The 11,726-nt window shown below is 38.6% G+C and overlaps 1 protein-coding gene across 2 annotated transcripts in view; it reads left to right on the forward strand.

Annotated features, from left to right (window-relative positions):
• rabgap1l (RAB GTPase activating protein 1-like) overlaps positions 1–11,138 on the forward strand; it is a 162,980-nt gene extending 151,842 nt beyond the window's left edge. For both annotated transcript variants that reach the window (XM_084723124.1, XM_084723125.1), the window contains exons 21-26: positions 3,637–3,747; positions 4,636–4,740; positions 5,496–5,579; positions 7,029–7,100; positions 8,901–9,101; positions 10,225–11,138. In XM_084723124.1, the coding sequence (XP_084579250.1) occupies positions 3,637–3,747; positions 4,636–4,740; positions 5,496–5,579; positions 7,029–7,100; positions 8,901–9,101; positions 10,225–10,386 (735 nt within the window). In that variant the 3' untranslated portion in view covers positions 10,387–11,138. The remainder of the gene's footprint in view (positions 1–3,636; positions 3,748–4,635; positions 4,741–5,495; positions 5,580–7,028; positions 7,101–8,900; positions 9,102–10,224) is intronic.
• The last annotated feature ends 588 nt before the right edge of the window (positions 11,139–11,726 follow it).

Here is an 11,726-nt window from a genome sequence, read left to right on the forward strand (position 1 = left end):
TAAACAAAAGCCAGAGACTGCATCATATTAATTTGCTGTGTGCTGTCAATTCACCACTTCTGAGCAGAAGGCTGAAGATGTTATCTCCGGGAAGCTGCAGCGTCTCTGTCTCAGAGCTATAATCTGGGGACTGAAGTGTCCCCAGAAGTACGCTACAAACGGACTGACAGAAAAAAAAAACAAAGAACAAAAAAAAACCACTTAACTTCTTGACTGATTTGAACCTTTGCCATTCAGCGGGCAGCCGTAGTTCCAATGATTGTGTCATATGACAACTATATCAGCTTGAGACAGCAAGATCTGTATTAGCTGTTGTGGAAGGGAGGGACATTCACTGCCTGGCATTTATTCAAATTTTTTTGGAATTACTTGTTGGAAAACTCCTCTCGGGGAACAGCAGTGAGATTCAGCCCAAACTTTTATTCTTGAAAGACGTGAGGGGCCGAGGGGAGCAGAGCTGTCTCTGTTTTGATTGCAGTTTGTGCTTATTATCTGAACTTTTACTACAAGCCAACAAAAGTAGACAACGGGTTGGTTTTAACACCACATCTTGTGTCACTTTATGCTGTTTGCAAGGTTCATCATTAGAAGGTCGGCCAGCTTCACTTCATATGAATTACTCACCAAAATCTTCAAAAAGTGTTAGTGAGAATTATTTCAAAACTTGAGTCAGCTTCTGTTCAATTAAAATTTTCAATTACACAATTTATTTCAAAATAATTTATTGGAATGGGCACATCAAGCTTTTTAGAAGTTTGGGTGGGCACGTCCCCTCTGTCCCCCTCGAGATCTGCAGGATTCATTGTTTCCTCTCAATTTTATGACAAATTTTATGCCTTTGACCTCAAGTAAAAAAAATGAAAATGCCTGATGGTCAAGCTAAAACCTAGACAGATTTTCTTAGTTTGTGAAAATTCTCAAAATATTTTGAAAGTTTTCTCAAATGAGTTGAACAGAAATCCTGCTTTCTCTCAGCTGAACACAACAGTTTCATGGTCGGGAAAGTTATTGTGATGGTATAAAATAAAATGTTAATTATGAAACGCACAACTAACCACGGAAACTTAGTCTCATAAAGAAACAGCAGAATTGCATGTAGTTGTTTTTTTTTTCTTCCTCAAGGCAGAAGTGATATGTCGGGGTAAACAACATATGGAGGGAAGGAAGGAAAGACTTGTATTGTAGATAAGATGTTGGATCAGAGCCATCTACTCTGCAGCCAGTAGAAACAATTTCTTACCGAGCAAGAAGACAAGAAGGAGCAAAACAGGAATGTTGCTGCTTGTAAATGAGCACAGGATTAAATCGTACACATTTTTATTAAAGTAATGCCTTCTTGGATTTTAGTTATTTTCTGATTCCTGTAATTCAACATTTTTATGTGGTTTAAACTCCTGGTTTAGGTATGTACTCATGGTCTTGTTTTGGGTGTGTGTTTGTATTTGCGCGTGCCTGTTTTGCTTCGTGTTAAATCTGTGTAAATTTGTCGTTGTGCTTTTTTTTGGCTGCTTTCAAAGTTTATCATTAATACAAAATAAAAGTGTTGAAGAAGTTCGAGCGAGAGGGAGAGAGGGTGAGGCTGGGAAGTGTCAGACAGAGAAGGGAAACTCCTGTCAGGATCATGTGTTTAGGTTTAGTCTGTGTGGCTGGAGGCTTGATGTGAAGACGTTGTTGTTACTGCGGACTGCAGCACGGTAAGCTGCTTCTGCTCCAAGAAAACCATAATATAAAACGTTTTTTACAGCTTCTTATGCTTATGCTTTTGCTAACTTTGATGTGTGAGCTTTTATATTATTGGCCATGCTGACTGACGCAGTCGAATTTAAAGGCAAACTATGGAAAATTTTAGTGTAAAGACTCAGATGTTTAATCAGTCTAGAACATGACATACAGACAGCTGCAGCAGTCAAGAAACTCCCTCACACACTAACTAAGACGATGAAGGTTTTTCCTCTGTTTGTCCAAATCAGACCCGTCACTTGTCTGGTCACAAGAAGTGATTAATTTAATCTGAACAGTGGCACACAAACTGTTTCCAAGGCATGTGACTGAGTGTGTGTGTCGATGTGTATAGATGTTTAGGTGCACATTTGTATTTGTCCTTTGTGATCTGCTTTTTTATATGTAATATGAAAAAGTGCTCAGCTAAGAATACAGTTTATTTACACTGTTTGTGCGTACATATGTCCGTGTGTGTGTGTGTTTGTGTGTGTGTCGATTAGGGATAGAAGAGCTTGTCGTCGTAAAAGTTACAGGATGTCAAGGTCAGGTGACCGTTTGTAACCGTGACAACTGTTTCGTCCCATTAAGGCATGGCCATCATGTGAGACTGTTAACAGGCAGACCAGTAATCATGAGACTCCACTAAGGGCCTACAATGTGGGCTTTAAGATGATGTTGTGTGGGTGTGGTGGGTAGGGGGAGGCTTTATTAGGTTTGAAGGGCTGCAACAGTAAATTACAATCGGAACAAATAGTAATAAATATAATACATTGTATTTGTGTAGCATTTATCAAAACATTAAAATACACAGCAGTGTTTCCTCTACATTCATTTTCTTTTTTTTATTATTATTATTATTATTATTGTTGACGCAAATACACCACCGCCGCATCTCTCCACCTTCAAAACAGACTCCTGCCGGGTACTTCCGAGCACTAAGGTAAACTGCAGATAACTATCTTGCTCAGTATGGAAATATACTTGCGCGTGCTCATTTGCATGATGCTAGCGTTGTCTGGGGGGCGCGGACGTCAAGCACCTAGGCGTCGGCGACAGGGCAGAGTCAAAGGAGCGAATTCCCGAATTAAAGCAGCGAATTACCGGCCGGAGAAGAGGTAGACGTAAGTTATTAGCTTGAGATAACTCGACATAGATTTTACAAGTTAAACAGACGTTCACAATATGTTGATGACCAGCTAACGTTACGTAACTTATCGGTAGTTTAAGTTAATTTGGCCCGGTGCCAACTCAGTGTAGCTAACGTGAGTAAACTAATAGGCTAACGTTAATATGTACACACCATTATGTAACAACTGACTGCATTTTTCAGATGAGTTTATTGAAATATTTCTCTAAGAAGAGAAACGGAACGCCTGCCCCCGCTGCTAAAAAAAAAAATCCTAGAGGAAACACTGCACAGTAATGAGTGAATAAACTGGCATAAGGAATAAAAGAGGAATGAATCTTAAAAACAATTCATGATTAAAAACCATAAGTAAAATACCAAGGATAAAATATAAAATCAATTTGTGCAATAAAACTTAAAAGACCTATATGCAACATCAAGAATAAAGAATATTTCTCAACACTCTCAGACCTTTAGATTTATGATATATTTTTTTTTACAAACCTCATTTAATTAAGTACATTAAATATATTGTAACGTGAGTAATGAGGTTGCTGGAGTTATAACTTTGTAGATGCTAATTTTTTTCATTGCAGCGTTCATACAAAAACATCACATTCAGTAGTGAGATGTAACAGAGAAATCTCTCCTCAGAGATTCCTGACATTATCATTCCATCAAAAGGAGGCTTGTGCTCTAAAGTGCATTTAATATATGATCATTTTTACAAGTTTGGATTCACGTTTTAGGCACTAACACATTGTCTGACTTTGTGTGTTTTTGTCCAGAGGGAGAATCGCCGTCTTCAGGAGGCCAGTATGCGACTGGAACAGGAGAATGACGACTTGGCCCATGAACTGGTCACCAGTAAGATCGCCCTTCGGAATGACCTCGACCAGGTAACACAGCATGTCAACAGGACATTGTCAAACCTACAGTAGAGTCTAGGGCTGTGTGATATAGTAAAAAAATAATCAGAATGTGATTATTTTGACAGATATTTCCATACGATTCATGATTAGAAGGGCAGTATTTCTTCATAATGCTGTTTTGTCATATTTCCCTTAATCTTAAATTTGTAGCTTTGATATTGCGTTTGGTCATATTGCGATTTTGATAAATTTTGAATTAATTATGCAGCCCTAGTTTAGCCTGCTCACTTTGTCTACAGTTAAAGTTGATGTGTTGGGTTGCTGGATTTATTTATTTGTTAAGTTAGGTTGTGTTTACTGTAGTATTTGTTCCCAATCTCCAGCATTGCTTCTTTTACACAGAGTCAAATGAGAAGCATAATATTCTCCAAATGCATACATTCTTTAAAATGTGCTGCTGCAACAATCAACTTTTTTGGCAGAGTAATTTCACCCACTGAGCTGATTTAAAAACCCTCCTACTCTGACATCAACATTAACAGACAAATGTAGCTGTAGGCAGAAAACTTTTCCAGATATTAAACATGCTTCCTCACCAGTTATTGCTGAGGTGCTCATAGTGCAGATATTTAACTAAACCACACACCAGACCACTGCAGCTGTGCTGGACAGTCCACAGTGTGAATCTCTGTAACAGTGTTAAAGAGTAAATAACAAAGATTATAAAGGTGCAGATGTTCCAGAGTGTAATCCCAAATCTGTGATTAGAGACGCTCCCGTGGGCCTCTGCTTGGTCTGCAGTTGAATGTGTTTGTTCACTCTGGTGGTTGTGTGATAACGGCACCGTGCTACAGATGCAGATTTGGTGTTAAATGAAGGGCTTCTGTGTGGGTGTGTGTCTCTCCGTGCGCTCAGGCAGAAGACAAGGCCGACGTTTTGAACAAAGAGTTGCTGAGCACCAAGCAGCGTCTGGTGGAGACGGAGGAGGAGAAGAGGCGACAGGAGGAGGAGACGGCTCAGGTAACATCTGCCCTCTGTTTACAGCCACCTCATTAAGCTCAGCCCGAATGAACTACAGGCCTTATTGGTCAATTGGCTCAACGCTCTTTACAGCCGAAGCTTCGTTAATGGTTACTTGTTATTAAAAAAACTGAAATTTAAAGTTTTTATGAGGAAACAGTGTGTCTTAATGGATTCACAATGTTGTAATTACTGTGAACTCCACTGAAAGGCTTAATTAGTAATTAATGACTTCAATCACTTTAAATATGTGAGGTAATTAGAACAGAGATTCAATGGAGTAGTCTAGAAAATAGGAAACGTATCACCATTTTAAATGATACTCAGTGGTTTTGTGATTAGTGTTAATCAACAGATCAATGAAATTTCATCGCCTCTTTTTTTTAACATTTAGAGCGTCTTTAAAACTCATATTTCACTGATACACAGCCTCTCCTGTGTACATGTACTGAATGAGTTTGAGATATAGTATGGTAGGTTAGTGAGTCGTGCTCACTATTGATCACCAAAGTGGCCAATATTGGTTCAGTTGTTGTTTATGACGCCTTAAAAAGAGACTTATGCAGCATATATATTTAACCACAGTTGAATGTTAATTTTAAATGTCTGCACAGTGAATATCTGAATGTTATGTTATCAAAGCTTTTTTAGTAGCCTGACATTTGTATTATATTATACAGTTATGATCCTGTCATCTCACCCTCCTCATTAATATGCATTTTTCAGTTTTTGCTGTCTTCTTTTGTGCTTTTCAGCTGAAGGAAGTGTTCAGGAGGGAGCTGGAAAAAGCCGAGCTGGAGATCAAGAAAACCACAGCGATCATAGCTGAATACAAACAGGTAGGACAGTTTTAGCAACCTAAATCCTAAAAATGGGAAAATAAAACTTAGCAGCCAAACTAATTTGCTCATTTACAGTCCCTGCATTGGACTATTGATTTTACAAAAAAGTTAACTGCAGTGATACATTCATATCATATTATTATTCAATTCTGTGAGCACTTTGCAACTGTTTTTGCGAGTGTTGTGTAAATAAAGCTCATTTCATTGGTTGTAAAAAGGGAAGTTGATGTTCTGTCATTAATCGAATATTTGGTATTAAGGATTTACTTGATTAAAAATATATTTAACTAGCTATATATATTTTGTGTACTCCAGAGCTCACTCTCTCTGTTTGGTTTGGTCTGCCTTGTTAGTACAGAAATGGCAGTAATTGTGCTCCGTATGATAATGTTTTGTTTGATGGAGGTGTTTGTTGAATGAAAACCAGCAAACAGGAGCAGCAGTTTCGAGAGAGAGTCCTATTGTTTTATTATTCCGTTTGTGCTTCATAAATTCCTGGTCCAGGTAACTAACGTCCAGCTAGAATTAGTTAAGGAAAACTTAAAATCAGGGTTTATACCGTTGCTGGAAATCCTTGAAAACACAGAATTTTTAATGTTACATTGTTAAGTTCTGAAAAGTATGTGGATTTTGGATGAAGTGCTTGAAACTGCTCGAAACTTCAATCGCATTAGGTTCATAATAAATGGCTTCCTCACTGAGTAGTTCAAGTTTTAGATACAGAAACAAAACAAGTCTGATATCATCTCAGCCAGCTACTTACAGCGAGTTAACACAACATGAAACTTTGGTACGTTTTCCTCTAATTTGTTAGATTTCTATAGAATTATGTCACTAAACAGAATTTTGTTGTTAATACATGATATATTTTTATATATTTTATATATCATGATTACATCTGGTTTAATACCATGTACACACACACACACACACACACACATATTTACATATACATGATAAAGCTTGAAAATACACCTTCAAAATGTCTGAAAAGTGCTTGAATTTGACTTTATAAAAGGTGAAAGAAGCCTGAATGAGAAAAAGTATGTTTTGTATCTTATTAAACATTAATGATTAATATGTTGTTAACATTTTCAACTATCGGTTAACTATTGATTAGTAGTAACAGAACTAAAGTTTTTATTAAAAATAAGATACTGTGTCACTCTGACACTTCATATCCAGCTAGTTCATAGCCATATCCAAAACTAGCGCAGTTTATTGTTTTAAACATCCTTCACTGTTACAAAACTGTTTACAGAGAGTATCAGGGAAATTAAGATTAAACTACAGACCAGGTAAAGCCCAAAGAACACAAATAAAGACCATACTGGTCATTTGAGTTTTCCTGGGGAGACACAAGCTAAGAATTTTTCAGTGTCTCTCTTATCTTGTAGCTCAAATGTGTCATCTCTTACATAAGCTGACTTCCTCTCCGTGTTTCAGATCTGCTCCCAGCTGAGTACCAGGCTGGAAAAACAGCAGGCGGCAACAAAAGAGGAGCTGGACATCGTCAGGGTGAGATTAATGCACAACTGCTGCAGAATGTAGTAGATGCAAGTCATGAGACTTTCAGTCTCCTAACAAAAGCCACAATATGTTGCATCACTAACAGGAGGGATTTACAGGACTGTCTTTTATTTCAGTTAAGACAAGCCCAGATTGGTACATTATCACACCCATAAATACCATGGTTGCACAATTATCCCACGCTGCTTGTTTAGCCTTTGTCAAACATGTGATGTTGCTTTTTGTGGGTGTGACAGTGTATCACCTCAGGCTTGGATCAAGATCAAGACATTTTCCTACTGTAATGTGCTGCCAATTGAAATGGGACGTTGTAGTTGGACATGACACCGGCAGGATCATTTAGAAGAGAAATGGGTCACACTTTATTCTGCAGTACACTAATACGACGTAACAAGCTGTACTTTGTATCAAATTAGACAAAAACAATTAATATGTTCTTGAGAAGACCATTAGGTTCTCGTTAGAACAGAACTGTACTGTAAACTAGAGCAGTGTTTCCCAAAGTGTGCAGGTGGGCCTTGAAAGGTAGTGGAAAATAAATAAATGAGAGCCATGGGATTTCAATTCTTTGTTATTTTTTATTTATCTGACCTAGTTTAACAGGTGTTAGACCGTATACAGTGACCAGTCATTTATCATATATCTTGTCATTAATACAATTGGTCTTGTGTGTCGATCAGATCTGTGATTGAAAATGGGCCATGGATTATTTTAAGATTTCAGATTGGGCCGTGGCATTCTTAAGTTTTGGAATATTTGTATTAGAGGGTAGTTAGGGACGCATTACAACAGAACTTTAAACTGAAGTGAAGTCACATGTCTGCTTTTTCCCATTTAAAAGCAATATTTTAACCATATCTACCAAGTAATGTGTCCCTAATTACCTTGGACGAAAGTCTAATAAGGCTCTATTAAGACCATATAATTTCCAGCTTTTGTCTCATTGAATTTAAAGTACACCTTGTTATGTATTATTAGTGTACTATAATCTAAAGTGTGACTGAGATGTATGTTTCAGTGTGAGTGAAACAATAATAAACCAAAATAAACTAACGAGGACTTTCAGAAAATGGAAGCTGAGAGGACATGAAGAGAGACCTAATTCAGAGATTATTGTAAATATATAATAGGACCAGTTACCTGTGCTAAGATTGACAGGTTAGCAGGTGTGTGTTACTTTTTTTGCACTCAACATAACAAAGATTGTTGGATTGTTGGCAGGGTGGAGCTGTGGATTTTTGTGATGATGAAATGGGTGAATTGTGAAAATTAAACTTCCCCTTGAGCAATGAACATGTGGTTGAAATAATCTATAAAAAACTATCTTTAATTTGTCTGCTTGTGAGGTCCTAGCCTCCAGGCAAAATGTCAAAATCAAAGGAAAAGCTGCATCAAACACTCTTTGTCCCCATGCACAAAATATTTATCCATCGTTTGGATCAGGAAGTCTTCTTTAGGGCATAATGCTCTTACAAAGATGAAACACTGGTTTTTGCATTAGAACTAAAAGTGTGTGCATTTTGACTGTAAGAAATATGGAACAAACAACTATGAATATTTACTTCACGACAATCAATTGTTCTGATTGTCATGCAGTAAATGTCAGCACTGTGCTTCCACTGATCCCTGCTACTTTTCAACCCTTCTAGTATGGAGATGTGTTTGCTACAACGTGAGTGCACATGCACAAGGACTTGTGTTATTATCTGTACTCTCAGACCTACACAGTATTTTTCACCCACCAACCTCTGCATGCTAACATACATGTGTGTTTTTGTGTCCATAAAGAGTAAAGTGATGGGCTGTGAGCACTGCAGGGACCTGTTCAGCACCCTGGGGTCCCTCCAAGCGTCGTCCCCCGGCAAGGACAAGACATCCACCGAGCCGCTGGACGAGGAGAAGGACGGACTGAAGGAGCAGCTGAGGCAGCTGGAGCTGGAGCTGGCACAGACCAAACTGCAACTGGTGGAGGCCAAGTGCCGCATCCAGGTCAGCAGAACCAGAGTTGGACAGTGATGTCACTAGCTATAATTATAATAAAACTGCCATGAAGAGCTAAATCAGTGTCACAAAGAAAGGCTGTGCATAATTTGTAAGTATTAATAAGATAACCCTCTGGAGCCTGTCCCAGCTGACACTGGGCAACAGGCAATGGTACACAAGTTGCCAGTTCATCGCAGGGCTGACACATAGAGACAGACAACCACTCACTCACATTCACACCAATTTAGAGTTACCAGTTGACCTATTATGTTGCATGTCTTTGGACTGTGCGAGGAGGCCAGAGTACCCAGGGAGAACCCACACGGACATGAGGAAAACATGCAAACTCCCCAGCCCCACAGCTGCAGATTTGAACCCAGAACCTTCTTGTTGTGAGGCGACAGTGCTGACCACTGTTGTCAAGACAACTTACTGAAAACTAAAAATTACAGCTTCAAAACCTTAAGAAACACATAATAAAGATGTGATACAGTAGAGAACCCATCTGAACCCACTGTATGTTAAAAGCATGTTTAACCACTGGTGCGTCACATGTAAGGATACACACAACAAGGTGAAAACCATTAAGAGTATTTGAATACACAGGTGCATTGAAAAGACTGTTGCTAGCTTAAATGGTCAGTTGTAAGGTTGCACAGTTAATCACAGTATTATCAAAATCGCAAGTGTCCGCAAGTGTAGTATCCAAATCATAGAACCAGAGTCAAATCGCAGTTTTTTTGAAAAAGGAAAAATGTGTGAGAAAAGACCATTAACATGTAGTGCTGCAGAGATGCCCTGGCCTAAAAATCTTCAGATGAAAGAAAACATGTCACTTTGTCATGATTTTAATAGTATTTTTTATACTTTTTCAGTCAAAATTAAAGTTGTAATGCACAAATTATCATTCCCACTAATTATATTACCTATCTCCATTTCAATCAAAATAATCCGGCTGCCTTAGTCAGTCGTCATAATGTGCTCATGTGTGATTGGAGACATATTTTGTAGCTGGATAACACAGTGTCACATGACAGACAGCAGTGCGTTAGACAAATTAAAAAGAACTTGTGCTTTCCTCCTTGGTGCTGCTCTTGCTGACTCCTCTCTGCTCCTCTCGTCTCTGCAGGAGCTCGAGCACCAACGGGGAGTCCTGATGAACGAAATCCAGGCAGCCAAGAACTCGTGGCTCAGCAAGACTCTGGGCTCCCTGAAGAGCTCTGCCTCCTCTTCCTCTTCCTCCAGCTCCACGTCCCAGACCCCATCCTCTCCAAAGGAGGGCCCCGCCTAGACGATCCTCCCTCCCATCTCCACCTCTCTGTCCCCTGCAGGATGCACACTAGAGCTGAGGAACACAATTTGAAGAAACAAGCAGTGGAAAAATGCAGTATTCCTTTTTTTTTTCTTTTAGCCGAGCTTGCTGGCTTCTTGGACTGCAAACAGCTGAAAAGATGAGGGAACAAACAGGCGGGGGACTGGATCAGCCACCTCTCCTTCATTTAATGTTTACGTTTGAGTGAACTAAAAAGTGACTGTTGACCTTCTCTGCTTCACAGGTGACGCCACAGGTGACAGTGAATCATCAGTGAAGCTTGAAGTTTTGTTTTAAAGTTCAGTGGTTGATGCCGACGTTGTTTTATCGAGTCCCAGCTCTAAACTCTCATTACATCATACAAAGTTGCATTAATATGCACAATGGCAACTCTCATGTAGGTAAATAATCTAGCTCCACCCTGTGGCCAGACATTGCTACTGCAGCATTTTATAGTTACTTTAGGTTAGAATTAAACCTGCATTCAGTCTCAGAATTTGAACATTATAAGTTTACTGCATACAGATATATTGATCCACATTAACCATCTTCAGCGCAGCAAAAAAGGAATACTGCATTCAGTCTTAAACAAGAACAACACAGAAAGTTGTATTTCTTTATAGTAATATAACGTAAACAATGTTGTCATATAAATATGTATAACTAATTATTGATTTTTGTAATAATCTTGTACAGTTCTTTAAGAGAAAAAAAAAAAAACACAAGGAAGAGTTCTTTGTTAATTTTTTTTTTTACTGTTTGGAATTTGAATGTCATCTCTCTAGATGTTGACGTAAGCACAGTGTGTGATCGATACGGTCGAGTCCAAACGCTGAACAGCCAAAGCGACAACCTGTAAATGTCCCAGCTGTCTCCTCAGTCTTGAACTGACTCAAGGTGTGTAATATCACACTAAATCTTACTGTTTTTATTTGTTTGTTTTTAAATCCCAGTTGCAGATCATATAAAACGGATAGTTTGGATTGTTTGAAGTGTCGTTGTATGATGTATTTATCTGTAGTCAGTTTATTGCCTACAGTAGATGGTGGTTGCCATGTTCCAAGTTTGGAGAAGCAGAGAGGACTACCAGCACGGAACCAAGGTAATGTATTGCTGTGGACAGGGTCAGCCGCAAAACATATTTTTGCAACTTAAAAAAAAAATTCAAGATCAATTTAAGGTTACACATTATTTAGGATATTTTGTCACTGCTTTACCTTTGCGTCAGACAGTCAAACATTGCTGCCATACAAGTCTAATATCACTTTCTTTCGCTCAAGCAGACTCTTTTGGCCGTAACAGTAATTTTACCTTGCAGA

Source organism: Lutjanus erythropterus, chromosome 7 (assembly GCF_056507025.1).
Source record: "Lutjanus erythropterus isolate fLutEry1 chromosome 7, fLutEry1.hap2, whole genome shotgun sequence".
NCBI classification, from domain to species: Eukaryota; Metazoa; Chordata; class Actinopteri; order Lutjaniformes; family Lutjanidae; genus Lutjanus; species Lutjanus erythropterus.